The sequence below is a fragment of the Melanostigma gelatinosum genome (assembly GCF_949748355.1).
Source record: "Melanostigma gelatinosum genome assembly, chromosome: 19".
Taxonomy (NCBI): domain Eukaryota; kingdom Metazoa; phylum Chordata; class Actinopteri; order Perciformes; family Zoarcidae; genus Melanostigma; species Melanostigma gelatinosum.
This window is the reverse complement of record NC_136652.1, coordinates 910,389-935,499: the sequence shown is the minus strand read 5'-3', so window position 1 is coordinate 935,499 and position 25,111 is coordinate 910,389. Positions and strand designations below refer to the sequence as shown.

General features: G+C 46.9%; 1 protein-coding gene across 3 annotated transcripts; it reads left to right on the top strand.

Moving 5' to 3' along the window:
- Positions 1-547: 547 nt before the first annotated feature.
- agbl5 (AGBL carboxypeptidase 5) lies at positions 548-25,066 on the top strand. Of its 3 annotated transcripts, none has more exons than XM_079290429.1 (17): positions 548-604; positions 2,281-2,550; positions 2,692-2,863; positions 2,989-3,155; positions 3,314-3,491; positions 5,753-5,931; positions 6,507-7,038; positions 7,241-7,410; positions 7,609-7,744; positions 12,607-12,824; positions 12,937-13,139; positions 13,664-13,825; positions 22,355-22,491; positions 22,620-22,672; positions 22,901-23,094; positions 23,247-23,380; positions 23,474-25,066. In XM_079290429.1, exons 2-17 carry the CDS (start codon positions 2,345-2,347, stop codon positions 23,549-23,551), a joined length of 2,919 nt encoding a protein of 972 aa, XP_079146555.1. In that variant the 5' UTR covers positions 548-604; positions 2,281-2,344; the 3' UTR covers positions 23,552-25,066. The 3 variants fall into 3 exon arrangements, with proteins under 3 accessions (XP_079146555.1, XP_079146554.1, XP_079146556.1); XM_079290428.1 differs by lacking the exon at positions 548-604 and adding an exon at positions 2,006-2,139; XM_079290430.1 differs by lacking the exons at positions 548-604; positions 13,664-13,825 and adding an exon at positions 2,006-2,139.
- The last annotated feature ends 45 nt before the right edge of the window (positions 25,067-25,111 follow it).

The window sequence follows — 25,111 nt, the reverse complement described above, 5'->3', positions numbered from 1 at the left end:
CAGTTGACAAGGTATGTTTATACATGTCAGTGGCACGGCCTCCCAACTCACTGTACCTTGCACATGTTTAAAACAAAAACATGAACATATGAACCTGTGTATTATTAGAAAAGATTAGTATTGAATGCACAATAAAGAGGTATATGTATACATGGCACTCGGACCAGTTTAATATAAAACACAATTTTATACAATATATAGAGTCGGGGGTCCCTGCTCCATCTCTCTATCAGTTTGGGGGTCCTTGGCCTGAAAAACGTTGAAGACCCCTGTCCTAGAAGACATCCAAACCTGATTTGGGTTGGCAGTGAACCTGCACTGCACAACGTTGTTTCTTTGTTTTCGATAAGATTGGAACATTTAGTTTGTCTCTATGTGAAACAGTGTGTGTATGAATGCAACTATGGCTCTTATAATCTTTAAATGCTAATATCGACACATTACTTCTACAGCTTGTTTACACATCCCACTATAACGATCAGCGGCAACGTTTCCAGTCAGCGGTCATTTCCACAGAGAAACCTGAACGCAGCATCCAGAGCAGCGACGTGAGGGTTGAGAAGGACGATGAAAACAAAGATGGACATCGAATCAAAATAGCGTAGTAAGACTGAACATTCATTGTCTCGTGGAAAAGCATTGGCGTCGCTAAAATGTATTAAGCATGTAACGACTGAAGCTGTGCATTCGTTCAAAAATACTGTCGTCTCAAACAACGACTGCTAGTTCGGTAACCGAGCTAAATTAGCCTTCGTCGCCTAGAAACGTATGCTAGCGTTATTAGCGGTGTGTAACATTAGCTATCTGACGGTGTCCACTGAGACTATCATAGTAGAACCGTTAACTATTAGCTGACATTAGCGTGTTTGGAAAAGAACAAAGAACGCGTCTTGTTAACCGACTCTACCGCTTACAGTCGTTAGTTCCCACTCTGTGCCAGATCTCTCGGTCAGCGGTTGTTGTTGCTCCATGACTGAAATCAAACAGCAGACATTATGTTGTAGCACTGGACAGAGGAGCGGTCATGTTGTCATGCATGATAAATGATAAATGATAAGCGAACAACCATGCAATAATGTATCTGCGCCGTAGATCCAGTGAACATTGGTTTGTAACCGTCGAACATATTGTATCGTTTCGCCATGGTTGTATTTTCTCTACCCTCCTCAGATTGTCGCTGTTATTAATTTAAGCAAGTTCAAAAGTTTTCGTCTTGACCTAAACGATTTAATTACATCTTTACCAGTAAGACTGGAGTTGCATGTTTTGCCCTAGTTTATGTATGTGGCCTTTATGTAATTACATCTGCAATTCAATTTTTATCTGAACTGTGAATTCCAGGTACCTTCATCGTTATAATTAAGTCATCATTTCAATTATAGATAGCCTATATTTAATTTCTTAATTGGTGTTTAGTTACCAAAAACAAAGATCTTACTACCAAAGTGTTAAGGCCACAACTTCTGGACACAGGGAGAAGCGAAGTTCCCCCCCCCCCCTTGCAGCCATGCTGTCTCAATCGCCTCCAAAACACAACAGCAGGTTAAAGTAAAAATCAAATGGATTTATTATCCAAGAAGCATAAAAACTGTTACAAACCAAATCACACAATTATTAACAAAACAAACCTATGTATAAAATCAAATGTGAGATCCAATCCGAGCCACCCAGAAGGCTGGTCTGCCTCCTCGGTGGCCAGCAGAAGATCTGAAATCCCCCAGCGCTTCAAACCCTTTGTCCCCTCAAAGTTGCATTCCTCAGCTCATCGATCAGCTCACTGATTGGCTGAAGTCCAACAAGCCCCACCTGGGCCTATGCCCCATTGTCCTAAACTTCACAACTCTCCCTGCCACTTTCACACCACCCCCACTCCAGCACATTCCTCAAACCCCATCTCACAGACACTGAATGCATGAAATAAAACTTAAAACCCTCACAAAAGCCCACACATTACTACAACATGAAATTTCCGATATTTAGAACTGGCATCAAAGTTTATCAAAATGAATACAAATATATTCTTGCAGTATCCCTGTCCTGCATCCAGTAATGTGCATGCGTCACAAAGCAGTGACTTAATCAACGATGACAACCGTTTTGGATCAAACAATGTGTCGTTGCAATACAAGGCTGCACCATGTAAGACTGAGGGGCTGTTTGGGGTTGTTGGATTTGTATAGCATTCCTATTTGAGTTTGTCTCCACCAATAGTGCACCTTTTTCCTCCTTTACATTTTTTCTCTGTATAGATTTGATTGCGTTTCTCTGATTTCATTACAGGCTGTATGTCAGACGTCTGACTGTCACCCGAGGGGAGAAAAGTGAGAGCCTAGAGTTCAGAACCATGGAGGCTCGCTTTGGGAATATTGTGTTCAGCTCCAAGTTTGACTCCGGGAACCTGGCACGTGTGGAGAAGGGCAGCCATAGCCCTCCTACTAATGCAGCTCCCAGTGGGAGTGCCCTCTCAGGGTCAAACCTTACCCCTGACTATGAGTTCAATGTGTGGACGCAGCCAGACTGCAGTGGCACCGAACATGAGAATGGAAACAGGTATAAAAGAAGAAAACAACTTCTGCTTATGTTGCAATTATATTTAGTTATTCACATGATAATTGTGTTTACTAGCTGCACACAACCCGTACTATTGGTTACGTTGCTTTTAGAATCCCAAATCACATTTTTGTGTTTCAGATCGTGGTTTCACTTCAGTGTACGGGGTGCTGCATCTGGAAAGATACTGAAGATCAATGTGATGAACATGAACAACCAGAGGAAGCTCTACAGCCAGGGTATGGCTCCTCTCGTACGCACTTTACCTGGCAAGAACCGGTGGGAAAGGATCCGGGACAGACCCACAGCTGAGGTAAGTCCACTGTCAGGGAGAGGATCAGGAGCCACTCAGGCAGATTGCTGTCCGTTTGTTTCCTGACAGCTATTATTCTCTTTCTCATAATATGTCTCTTCTTCCTTTCTTCTGTCCCTTTGCAGATTGTGGATAACCAGTTCATCCTCTCATTCTCTCACCGGCTGTTGGAGGCGCGAGGGGCGACCACCTACTTCTCTTTCTGCTTCCCCTTCTCTTATAGTGAGTGCCAGGAGATGATGCAGCAGTTTGACAAGAGCTACCCTAATGCTGCTCAACTCATTCCGAGCAGGTACAACACAACACACACAAATGCCTAAAACACACACACACACACTCACTCACACACACACACAAAATATATGTTTGACACTGGTATTACTTTTTAAATTACCTCAATTGAAGAATTTCTGACTATTTTCTCCCAACAATCTCCATCCTCTCACTCAGTGCCCCGGACAGTGTGTATTATCATAGGGAGTTGTTGTGCCACTCTCTAGATGGTAATAGGGTGGACCTGATCACTGTGACCAACTGCAACGGGATGCAAGAGGAGAGAGAACCCCGTCTGCCGAAGCTGTTTCCCGACATCAACATGCCAAGACCACACCGCTTCTCCAGCAAAAGGGTATGACGGAATCATACTTGAACACACAATCAGTATTCTCTTTCGTAATGTGGCAACTTTAATGGAATACACTTAAGGCTCATACCTGCAAACTTCCCGCTTTTCGGCGAAATTTGCCGTTTTGAATCAAAATATATCATCCACGTGAATCGTGTAGATCCGTAGAGGTTTTTTTTCGGGGGGGGCGGGGGTCAACTGGCCAGCCAGCGTTTCTCAGATTGGAGTGAGACGAGGAGAAAATGTGATGTCGTGATCTTCGCAATGGAACATCTTTGATGTGACGAGTCTTGACCAATCAGCATTCAGATGTCTACAGCGTCTTCATTTCCCTCCGTTACAGTTTAAGTTCCGTTATGTTCCGCTACCGTTCATACTTGCTGGGTTAAGTTAACGTCCACTGCATGCGGAACTTTGTCGACTGTTGCCGTTCGTCATAATCGCGAGAAGGAAAAAACGTAACATGATGAAACGTGCAGCTCCCCCGTGTTCCGGTTCAGTTAACGCGGTCACTCGTTAACGTTAAACCGGAACACCGGCGCATCTTGTTGCAGGTTGTTTTTTTAACTCAAAGTAGAATGAGGATGATTTCGTGGTCAAAATAACTTTCATGACCACGAAACATGAGGCTCAGATTCTGATGAGATGATGAGGTCAAAGAGCTTCAGGGAGAGGAGGCTGTCTGTAGCGCAGCTTGACGCAGGGCTGAGCTGTGAAGGAGCTGGGCCTGGATAAAGGTGGAGGTCTAAACAGACGTGAGTACAGCTACCCGCTGTCACAGTGTTTTAAATACATTGATATTCAGGGTATGCTAAATGCAGCCTCTGCTCCAAGGAGATAAAGTACAGCAACAAGGGCTCACGTGTCCTCTCACATGTCCCCTCGTCACACTGTTCACTGTAATGACCACAGCCAGTGTACTAACAGTCCCAACAGTCCCACGTTGCTCCCAAGAACCCTGAAGTAATGAGAGGGTTAAGGTGCCTGTACCTTAATTTCGGTGGGTTGCTAATGCAGAGGAGTGTATAGATCACAGCTATTATTTTACTCTTGATAAACTACTTTAGCCAGAGTAGATTATCATTTTCATTTAAATAATTGAACTGGATTGAATGCATATTAATTGCAAATAGAAGATAGGCCACAATTCTAACAGCTTTACAGTAACAGTGGAAGTTAATATTAATATTATAAATGAAAACGAATCACTTTATTTGTACAGGCGATGGTTCTCGCTACTCTTGCTATCTTTGTTTTTATTTGACCAAAACTTTTGAAAGTGAGACCTCGGTCTCAATGGATTGTGTCTAAATAAAGGTTAATAATAATAGAGCTGGAAATCGTGATTAATAACTGAATAATACATTTGTTTTAAAGTAAATGTCTTATCACTTAATTTTCTTCTCAGAGTACACCAGAATGCTACATTTTAAAGCTCATATTTAAAATAAAATTCTTGGAGAGCACCCCCCCCTGTGGAGGGAAAAATCTCCTCACAATGAAAGTGGAGCAGGCCAGCACACGTGGACTGATAGCTTTTCAGTCACACGGCGCTAAAAACGTGACCGAAACTGGTTTACAGTGAAAAGGATTTAATCCCACTGATGCAAGTACGATTACAGTTAAACATTGGAGTACATACTCCTATGAAATATTACAATATTAACCCACTTTTGAAAAAACTACCTCTGGTCCCAGGACACAGCCGTCCCAGGGAACCACACGCTAAAAGAGGCAGAAAAACACTTCTATCCCCGCCCACATATTCGTTCGCGACTCCTCCCCTCCCGTCTATCTCAATTTCTATTGGCTAACTTCTCTATGCACTTCTGTAAACGCCTGTCTCCATGACTCTCTTTCCCTGAGTTCCTAACACAGTCAATGACCGTCAGTTATTGTTTAATCCCTCTATGCTAATCCTTCAGTATGAAAGTTAAACTTCTGCAACTTTGGCAGAAGCTTCATGTCTTTTAGCTACTAATCCTAAAACACTTTATGTTTATCTTAATTATGCATTTCCAAAACCCTTATGTTTATGACTAATTATGAATTCTTAATTATGAATTATTAAACACTTTTATTATATCTACTGAACATACAGTTCTTTGCTCAAATTTCTTACACCCCCCCCCCCCACCGCCGACAGGGTTTAGGGCTTGTCACCTTTTTCACCCCTCATGAGTTTGCAGGTCTGAAGGCTGATGTGGAATCACTGAATAATGTGGAAACAGTGAGGCTGACCCGTGGTCCTTGTGTGTTTGCAGGTGTTTTTTCTCAGCAGTCGAGTGCACCCCGGGGAGACTCCCTCATCCTTTGTGTTCAACGGTTTCCTCAACTTCATCCTAAGAAGAGATGACCCTCGTGCTCATGCGCTTCGGAACATGTTTCTTTTCAAGCTCATTCCTATGCTCAACCCAGACGGGGTTGTCCGTGGGCACTACAGGTAAGAATTGCACCATCCTCACTGCAACAATGTAAACCTTGTTTGACTCAGTGATCGGTAATATTTAAACTGATCTTAATTGCATGGTTTGCATTGATTGATGCACTTCTTGTTTCTTGTAAATGTTTCTGAAAGAGTTCTCTATTTCTATTTCTAATGTCTTTTTGGGCTTTGGAATGTGATGTCATGTGTTGGCATGCTGCACTGATCCACCATTGTCATCACAAAGCTAGCTTGCTTTCTCTCATCATATGGCTCAGTCTGGAGCAGGGCTACAGTTAAAGCTAGGGTGGGTTATGTATTTAAGAAACCGGTTTGTTAAGCAAAAAATCAGCTATACTTTCCCTGTCTGAAGTCTATGTTATGCACATGCTTACACGTTAACTCCTTATTAGAAACTTGGTTACCTTTTCAAGGAGAAATCTCGCTGGATAAATCTGGTTTCTTCAGACCCCTACTCCAATAATGGAAACTGTTTGTCCCGTCCACATGCCATTTAAAAGCACAGGTAACCCTGTTACCTCTTACCTGTGCTTCAACAATGTTAAAAGGCTTCTTTTGAATACTTTTTGCAGGACTGATTCCAGGGGTGTGAACTTGAACAGACAATACTTAAACCCCAGCCCTGAGCTGCACCCTTCCATCTATGCAGCCAAAGCACTTTTGCTCTACCACCACACACACAACCGCCTGCAGAATACACAGTCCAGCACTCACTGTAACAGCCCCACACACATGCAGACCCCGCCCCTTACCACCAAACCTGACAATCAACATCCATCTCCTCCGTTCACCTCCCTTGAAGTCAGCTTGAACCAACGAAATGCAGACAATGACACAAGTCCTGCGCTCACAGAAGTTCTGATGGTGATGGAGGAAAACGCCTGGGTCACCACAGAGATGGAGAAGGGGGACCACAACAGCTCATCAAGCTCCTCGGAGACTGTAGCTCCTGTTACTGTAGAGGTAACCGTACCAGAGGTGGAGGAACAAGAATCAATTCCACCACAGGAGGGGGGAGTGGCATACTATGTGGACTTACATGGCCACGCCTCTAAACGGGGGTGCTTCATGTATGGAAATAACCTTCCTGAGGAGAGCCAGCAGGTGAATAGTATTACATTTACTTACCCTCCCTCTGAGGTTTTTTCTGAAAAAGGTTTTAGCATTTAGTTTCTTTCATTTCAGTAGTTTTGATTTGTGTCAATGACATATTTGTTTATCACCATACAGCAGTCACAGAAGATGGTGTACTTCTTTCTGTTCCATACATCTAATGTTGTGTGCACTCTGCTTCTTCTCTCTGCAGGTAGAGAACATGCTGTATCCAAGGCTGATTGCTGTCAACTCTGCCCACTTTGATTTCCTGGGCTGTAACTTCTCAGAGAAAAATATGTACGCACGAGACAAGAGGGATGGCCAGTCTAAAGAAGGCAGCGGGCGGGTGGCCATTCACAAGGCCACAGGGCTGCTTCACAGGTCAGATTCACAAAACGTCAGTTTAGATTTAGGGCTGTCACCTCAAATAGTACATGGCAACTTTTGAAAAAATCGATTTTGAAGACTTCTTGGTGATATAAATGAACTTTAGTTCAATTCAACAAAAAACAACATCAGCTTGAATTTAGGTTTCCAGTTGTATATTTTGAACATGTTTTGTTATTGGGTCCCCACCAGCTATACTTTGGAGTGCAACTACAACACAGGAAAAACCATAAACACCATCCCACCTGCTTGCCATGACAATGGACGGGCAACCCCACCCCCACCCTCATCATTCCCTCCAAAATACACTCCAGAAATATTTGAACAGGTAGGTGGGTTCTTTCCATTCAGAGAGGAATTTGAGTCTTTGTTTAAAGTGAAACTTCACACCGATCATTATTTAGAAAGTGCAGATAATATGGGCAAGGGGCTGAGAGCAAGCCCTCGGGAAGAGCGTCAGGCTTTGAATCTATTAGCATAGTGGCCAAACCGTGGAATTACAACTTCCAGAATCAGAATCAGAATTACAAACCGTTTATTGCCATCGTATGTTGAACATACAAGGAATTTGACATGACGGGAGGTGCGTAACATTTAACAACAATCAACAACGAGCAACAATGCAAAGTAGAACAAATTCAATTTCCAGAAAATATAAGATAAAGTAAAATATAATAAAGTGAAATATAAGATAAAGTGAAGTTGAGTGCACAAGTGGTGTAGTGTGAAAGTGTCCAGTGTGATAGAAGGGATGTGCGGGGGAGTGACCGGAGGGAATTTGTCCTGGGGATGACAGAGTCAGTGGGGGTCCCGGGCTCTGTTAATGAGCCCGACTGCTGACAGGAAGAAACTGTTCATGTGTCGTGAGGTCTTGGTCCTGATGGACCTCAGCCTCCTACCAGATGGAAGGGGCACAAACAGTTCATGTCCAGGGTGAGAGGGGTCAGCTACAATCCTTCTTGCTCACTTCAGGGTTCTTAAAGTGGACAAGTCCTGGAGGGACGGCAGATTGCAGCCAATCACCCTCTCAGCAGAGCGAATGATGCGTACCAGACCGTGATGGAGGAGCAGAGGATGGACTCAATGATGGCTCTGTAGAAATGCACCAACATTGTCTTTGGCAGGTTGAATTTCTTCAACTGCCTCAGGAAGTACATCCTCTGCTGAGCCTTCTTGGTGATGGATCTGATGTTGAGCTCCCACTTGAGGTCCTGGGATATGATGGAGCCCAGGAAGCAGAAGGACTCCACCACGTCGACGGGGGAGCCACACAGGGTGATAGGGGCTGGTGGGGCTACGTTCTTCCTGAAATCCACAACCATCTCCACTGTCTTTAGAGCATTGAGCTCTAGGTTGTTCAACCTGCACCAGGTCACCAGATGGTCATTCTCCCACCTGTAGGCGGACTCATCCCCACCAGAGATGAGTCCAATGAGGGTGGTGTCATCCGCGAACTTCAGGAGCTTGACGGACTGGTGACTGGAGGTGCAGCTGTTGGTGTACAGGGAGAAGAGGGGAAAGAACGCAGCCTTGGGGGGAACCGGTGCTGATGGTCCTGGAGGATGAGATGTGCTTTCCCAGCTTCACGTGCTGCTTCCTGTCAGACAGGAAGTCTGTGATCCATTTGCAGGTGGAGTCGGGCACCTGCAGCTGGGAGAGCTTATCATGCAGCAGAGACGGTGTTGAAAGCAGAGCTGAAGTCCACAAACAGGATCCTGGTGTAGGTTCCCGGGGAGTCCAGATGCTGGAGGATGAAGTGATGGGCCAAGTTGACTGCGTCATCTCCAGATCTGTTGGCTCTGTAGGCGAACTGCAGGGGGTCCAGGAGTGGATCGGTGAGGGTTTTTAGATGGGACAGGAGGAGGCGCTCAAAAGACTTCATGACCACAGAGGTCAGGGCGACGGGCCTGTAGTCATTAAGTCCTGTGATCCTTGGTGTTTTAGGGACGGGGATGATGGTGGAGTCTCCAGGGAGGTGTCTGTAAACACCGGAGACAGCTGGTCAGCACAATACTTCAGGGTGGAGGGGGAGATCAAGTCTGGGCCGGCTGCTTTGTGGGGGATTCTGTTTTTTAAAGAACCTGTTGACATCGCTCTCCTGAATGGAGTGGTCTCGTGTGACGTCACAGTTTAGCTGTCGGCCATGTTGGAGTACATGTTGGAGTACACACAGCCACTGGCATGCACGGCTGAGTCGCAGAACCTATCGATCATGGTGAACTTTTGTGCTGTCTTTGGTTGTGGCAGCAGAGCTGATAGAGACAAGAAATCATTCTTTGGTTTGCCAGCGGTCATTACACATCAAGGAAATGACACGAAGGAGCTATCCAAGCGACGTCGCCAGAAATGGCTGTCGCGCATCTCTCGAGATATAAAGGAATCGAATTTGGGGTACACTCGAGTATGTGCGGATCACTTTATAAGTGGTCAGTGATTTTATTTGCAAATTCGTTTGTGAACAGTATTTAATAAAGGAAATATAAATTAAACATGGACATGAGAAGGTTACCGAAGCTTCATCGGCCCGTGACAGCAGTCGGTGCCAGAGACGTGTCGAGCGTGTACAACAGGCGAAACACAGAGATGCAGCCTCAGCATTGCTTGATATGAGTTTAACGTCGTATCATGTATATATATATATGTGTATATATATATATATATGTGTGGGGGGGGATGAAGTTAGGAGTTAGTTGAAAGTGAATTCCTACACACACGCACACAATGACATGCACGTACAATGTAAACAAACACACGTGTCTGTTTGCGCTGAGTAAACATTGAATATTGCTAAATATCGGACCAGATCTGTATATATTTACCCTTCCAATGACGAGATGAGAATTCTCGACGACCGTTGCTTTGACGTCTCGGACCCATCCACTGACAAACTGATTATAAGCGTCGAGCCCTTTGTAGCACTCCAGCTCGTCTTTCGTGTAAGGACTCGGGGTGTTCACGAGATACGTGTAGATGTTGGTGTAGTTTACCGATGGAAGATAAGTAGGATCGGCACTGAAACGATCTGCACTCATCGTATAAGGATCCAAGTTACCAATAACCTTCAATTTGGCAAGGTAGCGAACCTTTGATGCACTATCCAGTGATTCAAAGTATGGTATTTTCGCCGCACTTCCTTGTTTACTCGCCGCCATGGAGGATCTGTATGTACTCCAACATGGCCGACCGACCTGGTAACTAAGGAGATCGTGACGTCAGTGAGACCACTCCATTGAGAGAGTCGTCACTAGGGTGGGGGCGCTGGAATGGGTGGTACAGAGGCATGGGCCCCTGCTGAGCTGGGGGAGGGGGGACTGGTGATGGTTGATGGGGCTGTGGGGGATGGAGTCAGGACTGTCCCATTGTCTTTCAAAGCGGCAGCAGTACTCATTCAGCTCGTCTGCCAGGCGGAGGTCGTTCGTGGAGTGGGGGGTTTTGGGCTTGTAGTTGGTGATCTGTCTGAGACCTCTCCAGACAGAAGCAGAGTCGTTGGCTGAGAGCTGATGTTGCAGTTTCTCAGAGGACAGTCGTTTAGCATCTCTCACTGCCTTGCTAAACCTGTATTTCGACTCTTTATATAAGTCCTTGTCCCCACTCTTAAAGGCCTGATTTTTTTTGGCAGCCTTAGCTGTCTGAGTTCTGCTGTGGACCAGGGTTTGTCGTTGTTGTAACTCACCCTGGTCCTTGATGGAACACAGCTGTCCTCACAGAAGCTGATGTATGAAGTCACAGCCTCTGTGTACTCATCCAGACTGTTGGTAGCAGTCCTGAAAACATCCCAGTCTGTACAGTCCAAGCACGCCCGAAGATCCTCCATAGCTTCACTGGTCCACTGCTTGAATTTCCTCACCACAGGTTTACATAGCTTGAGTTTCTGCCTGTATGAGGGAATCAGATGGACCATGACGTGGTCAGAGAGTCCCAGTGCAGCCTGAGGGACGGCGTGATAGGCCCCGCTGATTGTGGTGTAGCAGTGGTCCAGAATGTTCTCCTCTCTGGTTGGGCATTTAATAAACTGATGGTATTTAGTGAGTTCATGGCTGAGGTTACCATTGTTAAAGTCACCAAGGACAATAACTGGAGAGTCCGGGTAGGTCCGCTCCACACACAGTATCTGGTCCAAGTCCGTCACGTGATCCCGTTAGGCGGCAACCTACAGGTCTGAAAAGTGAAGCCAGTGCAGAAGTGCCTTCAGCTTGCGTAGTTTCTAATAGCTAGCACGGAGAAAAGGACTCTGCTTCTTAGTAAATGATAGACCATAAAGAGGAGTGTGCTTTAGGGCGGGGCTACCTTGTGATTGACAGGTCCCTACCATAGAGTTGTCCGGTCTGAGAGTTTCTGTCTTACAACTTTAACACTTTATTAAAGTTAATTGTAACATTTTGGTCGCCTGCAAATGTCTTATTCAGCGTTCAGTTGTACTTAGCTCCACCCTCTTGTGGTTGCAAACAAGATAACAAGAGTCTTCAAAACGTCAGGCCACAAACCAATGGATGACTTCACTGCAACTATGTCCACTTCTGACATACAGTTTATATGCATTGCCTGAAAAATACTTTTTCCCACAGACCAGTAGTTCTCAAAGTCAGTTCTCAGCTGAAGGTAATTAAAAGAAAATATGACCAAGTAGGGCTGTACCGCTCCATCAGAGCTTTGAATAGAAAAGAAGACATTTGGTAGAGCCCTTATGTAAATCATTATGTGCTCAAAGTTGTGAAATGCACCAATGTCCAAATGGAGAGTTATTTCCGTGCTGCCGTTCATGTGAATGAGCCTGAGACCACGGTTCAAGGCAATGTTCTGTGCTTGCTCTATGGGACCATAGGCGCAGAAGATCCGTATCACTTTAGCTTCATGCACCGCTGAGCCACTCTCAAAAGAATGAACGGGAGCTTGCCAGTTCTCTGTATACCCCCATGACTGAGAGGGGGGTCAGGAAGGGGCTATGGAGAGGGGCGGGGTATATTATAGGGCTTTAATATTGTTTTTTAAACATAAAATTCATGACGTAGATAAGTCCCAACCGGTCAGCTCTACTCTTATTGGCCTTGCGAGGTTCATGGTTGGCTAATGTTAAAAAAAACAACACACAAAAAAACGTAAAGCTTTTGTACACTCTGCAATGTTGCCCTTTCAAAATAAAATGAGATAAAGATCTGGTGCTGAAGTGGACTAATGGATGTTGTGCATCAGGTGGGCCGTGCCGTGGCTATCTCTGCCCTGGACATGGCAGAGTGTAACCCCTGGCCACGGCTGGTGCTGTCGGAGCACAACTGCTTGATGAACCTCCGAGCTTGGATCCTCAAACACGTCCGCAACACCAAAGGCCTGAACACACACATCCACGCTCATCCTCTACCAAGAACACACCACAATGGCAGCAAGGCGTCACCGCCAAAGAGCTTCAACAGGTGAGTGTACACACCTCTCTTTATCAAACTCCAAAATAGCACACACTTTAGTTCCCGTGGTTTGTAACATTTGGTTCATGGGTTTCTGTGTTTGGCGTGATCTTCTGTCCAGCTGTTTGTCTGGCTCAGCGTCTGAGAACACACTCAGTCGCATTCGCTGCAACAGTCACAGCAGCAGCAGCCAGACGCCGTCCCCGAAGATGCACAGCTCCCCGAGCTTTACTTTTGGCTGCCCCCCATCCCGAACTCACACACAGCACAACGGCACACACACCAGCGGACGTGGAGTCAACAAGACACTCGGCCCAGTCAGGGGTAAGTTGATCTCCCCACCATCTGCTTGTGTTGCTGGCTGGCATTTTCTCTCCATCACCTCCATCACCTCTTCTTGGATGTACCTCCGCTCCTCTCTTTCTCGCTCTACATATCACATATTCTGTCATCTGCTTTCTCCTTGCCCTCTTTCTGCTGTTGGAGTTGTTAAGAAAGGCTAATGGGTGGTTGATGTGTCGCTGTCTGTGCTCCAGGTTTATTGTGATGTCAAATTGGGCTCAGATTTGAACACGTGAACAGATTAATGTGCTGGATTTCTGTGGTCTGGAACATCAGTATGACCCCTGCATGACGTGAGTGCATGCTTTGAAGATTAGTTATTGACAACATCAGCCCTGTTTAGGGTCGACCAATTCTTGAAGCATACTGATATCATTTTCAACTTCGACCCAAACCTATGCATCTCGTCTCGCATCGGGACATCTGGCTCATTGAAGGGCTTTAGCGTGTGCGTGGCCACCCGCATGTCTCTGAGCAGGTGCATGTGTGTGTCTCCCTCTCTGTAGACCCTAAGCCTCAGGAGAGGAGACGCCCACCCCACCACCGCTCCATTCTACGGCCTCCCAGCAACAGCCACACACCCTCCCACCCCCCACTCTCACCCCCTTCCTCGTCCTCCTCCTCCTCGTCTTCCTCTGTGTGTGCAGCAGCCTCCGTCAGTATGACAGGTCTGTACTCCCTCCAGTCCCCAAGTCTCTCCACCCTGCTCCCTTCCCTGCAGGCTCTGCCCCGTCCCGGGCTGCTCACCAAACTGAGCCCCCTGCTCCTTCAGGGCCTAACGCCAAACACCAACACTCCAGCTGGGCCCACCCGGGACTCACGCTGACCTAACCAATGAGAGCTTGGTCATAGGTGTGTGTGGGTGGACTGAGTGAATGTAAGCTCGTACTGTCGATCAAAACAAGTGCAAATCACTATTTGATCCTGTGTGTGTCTGAAATATCACTGGTGCTAGCACTTCTAAATTTTCCTCAACTATTATTGTTTTCCTTCTGCAAATATGTGTGTAGTGACATGTATCTACAGTATTAGCACCGAGGGATGTAGAATAGACTTGGGAGTGCATGTGTTGTGTTGAAGCCATGACTCAAGCATTGCTGGTTTCATAGCACTCAGTGAGTAGTTCTTGTGCTTGTTCTGCACACTGTTTAATGTGTGAATGGGTTTAGCAGAGAGTCAGGTGCTCGGCTACATAACCATCGTTGCAGAACTTTGGGTAGATATTTGCAGTATACATTAATATTGGAACTATTATACTCATGGATTACCTTACATTGACTGTATACAAGTAATAAGCTAGGGAGAATACCACATTAGTGTGCTGATTGGGAAATAGTCGGCGCTGTCAATGGTTCAATGTAGTTTTACTTTTGCCATGTTGCACTTACATTTTTGAATATTTTATTGGTTTTATTTTATTTTTAAGAAACATAGTGTGGCTGTGTCTGAAAAATAAGATTACGTTTTTCTTTTTTCAATGTATTTGTATTTCGCTCTGTAATGTTTATATGTGAAACAGTGCACGTCACAGTGCACATCACAACGCCCACTTCTAGTCCTCTGAGCAGGACAGAGCATTCTGTAGACTCAATTTCATTTATAATGACTGAAAATCACATTTGAAAGGAGTGATGTAGTTCTTAGTTGTGAAACCTGTATCATTCCAGTGTCGGTCCAATGTTGGTGTTATGATGTTCACAGTGTAGCCCACTGCCAGAAAGCTCATCACCGGGTTCTCTGAGGGGGGAAAGGTTGCTTTATGGAGCTGATTGCCAACAAGTGTCATATGAAAACACTTTGACTACATCAAAGCTGTGTTTAGAACATTTCAATATATGATTCCATTATTGATTTGGATGTAAATAAAATGTTAAGTTCTTTAATTGTATTACATGTTTCATCAAACTGGTGAATAAAATGATGATTATTATTTATTCAAACACATTTGCGTGTTTCCTAGTGTAACGTTTATTTCGCAGGCTGTGCACAGTCAAAGGTCATGTGTTCTATTTCATCCTTACTGACCGCCAGAGGCAGTGCTTAACACTGGATGTATCCCGTCTCGCGCATGCGCAGGTCGAATATTTATATCAACAAAGTCACGTGTGACCTCGGATGACCACCGTCATCTATAAGTTCCGGTGTCATCCTGAGCTCAGTCCTTTTTTCTTCTCGCGTCGCAGGTTAGCTACCATGGTAGCTTAAACAAGGATGTGTCTACGATCAAGACATATTAGAGCTCGTCGCTGTAGCCTTGTGACTACCGGTCGGAGTTGCGGTTCTCTCGCCCTCCAAAGGCTGCGACGAGCTGTCCCTCTTCGGAGGGAACGGTGTGTTCGCCGTTCGGACATCGAGCCCCGGACTGGTGGACGCCTCTATCATCGGTCGTCACCAGTCTGATAAGGGTCAGCTAAGTCGTGATGACAGCAATCGGTAAGATCGATTAACATTGTTTTCTATAACAGTTGTTTGTTCCACGGTTGGCAGAGCGCTTCCGCTCTAGTAATCGAGTGGCGCGCTAACGAGAGCGTAGAATTACGCTGTCGGCCCGCCCTTCACAGTGTTACGGCTATCACAGTTAGCAGAGTGTTCCTGCTCAGGCAAACTTTGTGAGACACTAGTCCGCATTGGCGTTGTGTACATGGAGATTTAATCTTTACATCTGACGTAATTCGCAGTTAGCAGTGTCTTCACTCAGGCTAACTTGGATGCTAGCTGGGACTGCGTCCATCAACTTTGTAAACCTTACGGCTGTCACAGTTAACAGAGCGTCCTCGCTTAGGTTAACTCAGTGGGAAACTAGCTAAACAAAGCTGATACTGGGGCTGTAGCCATCAACTTTGTATCCTTACAGCTGTCACAGTTAACAGAGCGTCCTCGCTCAGGTTAACTCAGTGGGAAACTAGCTAAACAAAAGCTGATACTGGGACTGCGTCCATCAACTTTGTATCCTGACGGCTGTCACAGTTAACAGAGCGTCCTCGCTCAGGTTAACTCAGTGGGAAACTAGCTAAACAAAGCTGGTACTGGGGCGGTGGCCATCAACTTTGTAGCATTACAACGATCACAGTTAGCGGAATGTGCTCGCTCAGGCTAACTCGGTGAATGCTAGTTATACTAAATCAACATTGAGGTTGTGCCCATTGATGGTTTTTACGCATTACGGCTGTCGAGTTCGCTCCGGCTAACTAGACTAAGCTAATACTCGGTGTGTCCATTGATTGTTGTAAACATTATGGACATATCGGTAGCGGATATCAGTTAGCAGAGTGCTCTCGCTCAAGCTAACTGGTAGGACACCAATATCTGCAGCAGCTGTCTTAGTGAAGAGTGTCCTCGCTCCCCTCTCACTGTAAGGACTGTGTTCTTTTTGTCAGTTTTTCACAGTAGCAGAGTGCTCTCGCTCAAGCTAACTGGTGGGACACCAATATCTGCAGCAACTAGCTTAGTGAAGAGTGTCCTCGCTCCCCTCTCACTATAAGGACTTGCCTGGCCTGTTTCCACAGTGGCAGAGTGCTCTCGCTCAAGCTAACTGGTGGGACACCAATATCTGCAGCAATTAGTTTAGTGAAGAGTGTCCTCGCCCCTCTCACTATAAGGACTTTGCCTGACCTGTTTCCACAGTGGCAGAGTGCTCTCGCTCAAGCTAACTGGTGGGACACCAATATCGGCAGCAACTATCTTAGTGAAGAGTGGCCTCGCTCCCCTCTCACTGTACGGACTGTGTTCTGTTTTGTCCGTTTTTTACGGTAACAGAGTGCTCTCGCTCAAGCTAACTGGGGGGACACTAATATCTGCAGCAACTATCTTAGTGAAGAGAGTGGGCTTAGAGAGTGCCCTCGCCCCTCTCACTATAAGGACTTTGCCTGACCTGTTTCCACAGTTGCAGAGTGCTCTCGCTCAGGCTAACTGGTGGGTCACCAATATCTGCAGCGGCTGGCTAAGGGAAGAGTGTCCGAAGGATCACTCGCCACTGACTGCCCCCTGCCTGTTCTCTTAACATTCAGCAGAGCGCTCCCGCTCGGACTGATTTGGAATTCCGCATAAACTAGTGGGACAAGGGTTCCACCAGAATCGCGGCCATGTTAAACTCTCCCGGCTGTAGGACCTGTATAGCTCCTCTTCAGCCGGAGGACGGCCCTGACCTCTTGCCCTAGCAGGGAGAACCCAGGCAGGACCTGCGGCATCACGCCTTGAGCAGTAAGGTCTGCTAGGCTGGCCGAAGTGGAACACCTGATGCGGGAGGGCTACCTCCCCCTGTCAGGGCAGCTGAATCCAGACCAACCTACCCTGGTCATTTGTATGGCGCTTGCACGCCGGGCATACACAGCAGCTGGAACATCCACCTGTGAGTGCCTTCTTCAGGCACCTTCCCGCCCTCACCACCTTTTCTGTTCCTCCCTCCGAGGAATATCTGAGGGAGTTGCGTGCATGGTGGAGACACCAGGGCTCTCTCCCGCCTTACATCAGACCATGCAGGAGGTGGCAAATCTGGCCTTGCACGTATGCCAGCCAGTTAGACGACTATGGCGTCCATCAGTTTCCCCTGAGGAGACTCTGAGGCCCGATGCCAGGTGCCCTCGACCCAATGTCGGGTCAAAGATGACCTGCTATCCAGGGCTTGGGACACAGCAGCGCTGTGCACCGTATCGACAACTCCCTCTCCCACCTCATGCTTTCCCTCGCAGATTCTCTGCAGCGGGCTACTTCGACGCTTCTGCTCAGTGATGCTTCATTGCAGGCGTTTGCGCTCATATCGAGGGAACGTGGATGTATGATGTCCACCCTGGTTCAGACTCGCCGCCAGGTTTGGCTGGCGCAGTCACCCCTATCTGAGACATGTAGGAGGACCCTCCATACTGTCCCAGTGGAGCCTGGTGAGCTGTTCGAGTCAGCTGCTGTACAGGCGCTTCAGCGGACTGTTAGAGCTAGCCAGACCTGGCAGCAGTTCTCTGGTCTTTGCAGGGACCTGCCTGCACCCCCAGACCTAGGGGTCCCATTTTTGGCCCACAAGGCCGTTTCTCAGCCTCCAGCTTACCCTAGTAGCGCAACAGGCCTCGGCGTCCTGCTGAGAGGCCGGACCGCTACCTATACAACCCAACTTACGTCCCCGTCCCCCCCGGCAGGGGTGCCAGGAGATGTCTCCAGGCCGGCTGTCGGGGTTCTTTCTCCCATCAGCGGATTTCCAAGGGAGAGTGGTTCACGTCTATCGACGCCTGTTCCCATGGTGCATCACCACAACTTTCAGTCCTGGGTGCTTCCATTCGGACTCTCCCATCTCCCCATGGGTGTCCACAGTGTGTTACTGCTGTCCTTTCCCCCTGCAATCGCAGGGCGTGAACATACTGCCGTACTTAGACGACTGGCTGACCTAGGCGCTGTCCCGGCTTCAGGCGCCACAGGACACTGCTCGCCTTCTCTCACGTGGCCCGGTAGGCCTCAAGGTGAACATGGAGAGGAGCTACCTGAGCCCTTCTCAGAGCATAACCTTCATTAGGGTGGCCCTATGAGGGCCTGTCTGTCGCCCCAGTGCGGATGGCTGAACAGCCTTCACTTGGATGCCAAGTGGCACAGATACAGGGCAATAATATTATCGAAACAGTGTCTATTCATCTATTCACTATCCCCATGGAGGGAGTGCATATCTGGCGAACAGTGTCCCAGGAACCGAGCCCCAGGGGCTCGGTTCCATTCCACCAGGAGATTGTCACAACAGTTACCTGCCTCTCAAGGCGGGTGCAGGGTGACAGAACGGGACAGCCTGGGGGCAGTTGTCTGCTGAAAGACCGCAGGTCCAGGTTCTAGAGCTAGCGCTCGAGCACTCCCTTCCATGTTTGAAGGGAAAGCATGTGCTTGTCCGGTGGACAGCACCTCTGCTGTGATTTCCCATGAACTATCGATGGGGCACCAGATCTGCAGAAGTTGCTACGGGGATCACCGTGGCCTTCTGACTTGGGAGGCCCCTTGCCTGACCAGCCTGTGGGCAATGTACCCACCAGGAGAATGGAACAAGGTTGTGGTTTTCCTGTTCCGTTACAAGCCTCCACCGGGAGAGTGGCGGCTGCATCCAGACGTGTCGACCCACTGCCCCCACTGGGTCTCCCTGACGGAGAGGACCAGCCCTCTGGGTCAAGATGCCCTGGCTCACACGTGGCCAGAGGATCTTCTTTATGCCTTTCCACCAGTCCCTCTGCTTTTGCTATAAGCTTGTCAGAGTTCTTCCCCGACAGGAGGGATCTCCTGTCGCAACTAGAGGGTCGGATTTGGCATTCCAATCCCTGCCGCCTTCAATTAGGGGTCACGGGAGGGCCCGACCGGATGCTGAGTGGCTGCATAGAACCAGTCTGATGGACTATTCTGAATGCCAGTGCGCGGTCTACCTGCCTGCAGTACAAGAAACAGGTGGAAGCTGTTCTCCGACTAGTGTGCGGCTCAGAACAAGGTCCCAGTACAGCGCCCGTGCCTGCTGTACTGAGTTTCTACAGTCCCTCCTGGATAAGGGCCGTTCTCCCCTGCATGGGACCTACCCTTGGTACTGGACAGCTTATGCTTGTCCTTTTGAACCCCTGGCACAGGCGGAGCCTAGATGGCTATCAGCAAGACGGTTTTCTCCTTGCTGTCGATTCAGCTCAATGTGGGGGCGAGCTGCATGCCCTATCAGTGGAAGAATCATGTCTGAGGTGGAACTCAGATGGCTTGGGTGTCACTTTCTGGCCTAAGGCAGTGTTTCTCCCAAGGGGGTGGATACGTTCACATATAAACCGGCCTATCCAGCTGGCAAAGTTGACCCCCCCCTCCCCCATCGGGAGAGGAGAGGTCAAGGCTGCTGTGCCCAGTGTGGGCCCTCAGAGCTTATATGGAAGCCACCGCCTGCATAGTCAGTTATGGTGAGCCTAAGAAGGGCTGTGCTCCTTTTTAAGAAAAAAAAGGAAAAACGGCACCTGTCCCACTGGATAGTGGAGGCCATTGCCGATACATACAAGGCGAGCGGCTGCGCTCGGCCATCCGGGGTGAAGGGTCACTACCAAGAGTGTCTCCACACCGAGGGCAAGCCTGAGTGGTGTGCCTGTGGGGGATACATGTGCGGCGGCCTCATGGGCATCACCGAGCACATTCACCAAACACTACAGAGTTAACGTTGCCACCCCTCACCCACTGGGGAGGGTTCTTGGCCAATTTTCTCTGCCGGAGCTATAAGGGGTAGTTACTGTGCTTCCTCGTGACTCTTTTGGTATAAGTCATCCAGTGTTAAGCACTGCCTCTGGCGGTCAGTAAGGATGAAATAGAACGAAAGTTACGAACGTAACTACGGTTCTATGAATCCTGGATGACCGCCAGAGTTCTTGGTCACTCGGAATCCCGTGAACTCGCGAGAAGATTCCATAGGACTGAGCTCAGGATGACACCGGAACTTATAGATGACGGTGGTCATCCGAGGTCACACGTGACTTTGTTGATATAAATATTCGACCTGCGCATGCGCGAGACGGGATACATCCAGTGTTAAGCACTGCCTCTGGCGGTCATCCAGGATTCATAGAACCGTAGTTACGTTCGTAACTTTCGTTTTGTGGTCAGCAGAGGTGAGGAAATAGCTTGTTGTCTTGGTCTATATGTGGAATTCTAATGTTCGGGCTGTGACTTTGTGTGCTGTAATCCTAGTACTTGATGATAGTCTGTGTTTTAGCACCAGCCACTTTAGCTGCACTGAATATGCAGAGGTGGAGCGTGTGAGACCTGGAGAGGGTTCTGGAGAGCAGATGAATATCTGGCTTCGACTCCCTGTAGCGCTGTAGGTCTGGAGTCTGTTGTAAGCAGTAGGTTGTGGAGGCTCTGCTCATTGCTTTTTTCTAGTAGGACATCCTTCCTGCCTCCTCATCTTCTTCATCATCAATAGGGAGACAATTGGCATCACAAGCCGCAATGAAGAGTGAAACAAGTTATCATTTATTTATAATTGAGTGGCTTTTTGAGTTTGCAGGCCTAAACCACTCTGTAGTTACACATATACATGCAGATAATGTTTGCACACTTATGTGTGTGTATATGTGGTACTGTTCTTGACCTTTAGTTTAGAGCAGATATCAAGCTAAAAAGAGGTGGTGTGGTGGATAGCACCGCTGCCTCACAGACGGGCCTTCTGTGTGGAGTTGCATGCTCACTTCGGGTTCTCCGGCTGCCTCCCTCAGTCCAAAGACGTGCAGCGCAGGTCAGGTAGACTGTGTGGACGTGATAGTCTGTAGACAGGTCCAGGGGGTGCCCTGCCTTCGCCTCCCCCCCGCAGCCCTCAATGGATCAAACTAAAAGTGATGCCAGTGACTGTCTTGCAGCCCCGTCCTGTCATACATAGATGGGGAAAATGTTTCCTATGAAATATGTGCTCTAAGAGAACAAATGATCACTCCTATGAGTGAAACCTTTGAGGGTTGTTTTGTGCTCTGGAGACATAAAAGTCACTTACTGCTCCTTTAATATCACCAAGACGATGATTTCCCTGTAGCCTCTGTCAATGCATTCAATGCAGTGGGACGGCTGTCACTATACATCAGTGCCATGGAGACTAGAGGATGTCGATTTCTGTAGTTGTATTCCGCTTTCTTTCTGTGAACATGTCCTGTTTCCTAGTTCTTTCAGTCCTAACGTTTATGTGTCTTCATGAAGGATGACAAACTCAACTTTAGGTTGAGTCCCACCTCATGCACAGTCACATGTTCACCAGGTCTTTCTGCTCCTTATGAGAGGTGTGCCGGTTCCTTCAATGTGGTGCTAACCTTCTGCACCAGACTAGGGTTGTAGTTAGTGTTTGTCTGTGTAGAAGACCACCTTCTTCAATGTGCTGCTGTCTGTTTAACCATTGGAATAAAAGATATCCCTGTGTGAAGCAACTTCTGTGTGTGGGTCCTCTGCTGTCTGTTGACTTAGTTTGTGTGTAATCTTTGTTTCTCAGCGTCCATGTAGAATGTAGTGGGTCAGAACTGCTGAGAAGTTCAACCTCTGTCCTATTAGATTGGATGAGAGTGTTAGTCCAAACACTAAAGATAAAGAGAAGGATCTGTTGTACATGCATGTGTTACATTTGTTGATTTATGAATCCATTTCCAAATAGTTTTTGTCTTGAACCATGAACATTGTGTTCCTCCTCTGTTACCTGCTGTTTCTCTGTTCCTTGTATTTATGTCCCTCCGTCTGCTTATCAGGCCTCAGCTGCCCAGACTTTCAGGCTGGCGGACCCACTTCAGCGGGTTGGTCCAGAATGCCTTTCCCCATGCGGCATGTGGGGAGAGGGTGCCGGACTCTTACAGTCACTCATCACCCCGCAGAGGACCGTACAGAGGTTAGCTGGCCTTGCTGGCTCACTCACAGAGAGCAAATGCTCCTCATTTCTTCTATTACTAGTTATTTTACTACAATTTCTCCTAGAGACAACATACTGTCTCACTGTGATGTCTCCATCTGTTGCAGACTGCTAAAGACTTGGGGCCTGAACATATCCTTTCCTCCATCAAATTTAGCAAGTGAGTCCAATCTTGTCTGTGTATTGTGGGGTTTTCTAAATCTCACAGGGAACATTCTAAGTCAAACATGGGTTGGAACTCACAAATTGAAGGAAATCCAAATGAAAAGCAGTACACACTATGAAGGGAATTCTGATTAAAAAGGTTACACATCTGCATTGTATGTTATCCCTACTATGATTTATAAATGAGTGGTGAACCATATTGACCTCTCTGTTGCCCGCCCAGGTATGAGCTGCAACCTCAGATGAGCCGCATCCCCATCCGGAGAGCAGGGTCGACTGAAAGCCATCCTGCACATGGCAGTAAAATCTCCCCTACCAGCATTAACCCAGTCTCATCTGGAGAGGAGGAGGAGTCTGCCACCATGAAGGTCTGGAAGCTGCTTAGACCTGGCCTCCATCGACACGCGTCACTGTCAGGCATGTATACATACACCAGAGAGGGTCATTGCTGAAGATATTGTCCTTTGTTCCATAAGTTTCAAGTGCTGCATGACACTGCTTTTAGAGTTCCTATTCCCAGTTTGTAAACTACCCATATCCACAGTTAACACATGGATTTCCTTCTACAGGTGTATCTGGGAAAGAGGGTGCCATGCCGCTGGCCTCTAAAGCACAAATGAAGAAAAGCCCAGAGAACAATCTCCACCACAGAGGAACTACTATTGTAGAAACGGCACACGAGGAGGATGAAGCGGTGGAACAGGTGAGAACAGACACGCATGAATGTACATTCAGACAGAAAGGAATGCATCAAATGAATAAACCTTGACCAGGCTGTGTGACGTTGTCTTGGAAGGGTGCGGAAGCTCCAGCGGTGCCTCTGCCTGAGACTGTGAACATGTGTGAGACAGTGGCCCTGTGTGGAGAAGCCTAGCAGCTGCACAGAAGAGGAGCCACTTGTGTGTATGTCTGTATTTCCTTGTGAGCCTAAATTAGGATATTGTGACCAAAACCATTTCAACTAGGAAACAGGAGGGGGCAGTCATCACAGCAGGGTTACTTGGGGCATCTTAATATGCAATACAGCAAGTTTAACAGTATTTATTCAGATTCCAGAGCATGCATGATGTTTTCACCCATGCTGTTCAATATAGTCCGACTGTGGAGCTGTCCAACCACTGAGCAGCTTCACTGGAGCAGCTAAAGGTTTAGTGCCTTGCTCAATGAAACCACAGCTGTGGTTGAGGTAGAAGTACACACCTTCCCCATCCAAGTTTTCCAACTGATCATGAATCCATACACTTGAAATATTCTGTATCCTTTCAGCTACCACCATTGTTCTTTGTAGTTTTAGTCCTTGCCACCTGATGTCCCATTGCACTCTGACCAACACTGTCATGCACTGGGAAGTATTTATACAGTCACCCACTTGTACAATTACAGCAAAGGGTTGATTTTTATTCAGACTGATGAGCAGCACCTTCATAACCTCCTTGTTTCAGTTGTGACTTTAGAAACAAATGTGAGTGAAGTGTGTATTTAATGTCGTTATTCCAGAAGGTTGTGGTGTTTTGCATATTTTGCCTATAAAAGGTTTGCTATCTCGACATTTTCAAGGTTTGTTTTACACTGATTTAAGTATGTTTTACTCCAGCAAAGAAACTGTAAAATAGTGTGTAATGAGTAAGTGCAAATATGAAACAATAAGTAGCTACACACGTCCTACTTAATCGAGATAAATGCGTCTGAAAGTACAGTAACACTGTTAGGTTACTGAAAAAGAACAAACCAAGGCTGTGAATATTGCTTAGTAACATAAAGAAAACAAAACATGCTGTATATCTGCCTGCAGCAGGTCAGCCTCAAGTGGGAATGTCTGTGAAAAAATCCCTAGCGTGGACACCAAAGCCCACGAGGCCCGGCAGTGGCTGCATCTCCTGCAGTCCATCAGGGGACTTGTGGGGTCCTTGAGATGTCAGTCCTGGTTGCTTTAGTTCCTATTTGAGTGAAAACAAAATAATGGAGCTTTGGGTTCAGCAGTCTCAAGTCATGGGCTGTGTCTGAGATCTATACTATTCTTCTGCATAGTTCCATTCTTTTGTGCGTATACAATGAACTGTTATGCAGCATTTTTTTCTGGAATGTCGCCACAGACACCCAGTTCGTAATACTGCAAATATATAAATATTGCAATACTTTCATCAGTGGGCTCAAGCTCGATTGTGTTACCTCCTTCAGCTATAGTGACTTTATTGAAATGGAAATCTTCAAAATTGCCACTTTAAAATCCATTTACAGATAAACATTATGCGGTCCAACGGGTGGGTTCATATTTTTATACTTTCCCTGTCATAATGTAAAAACTTGTACTATATATGTACAGATTCATGTGATATCAATATTTTGTGTAAGGTAAATGGTTAGTTGTTTTTTAAATGTAATATTCAGATCCAACTTATTTTGGCAAATTACTTACACTGACTGATACTGTGTT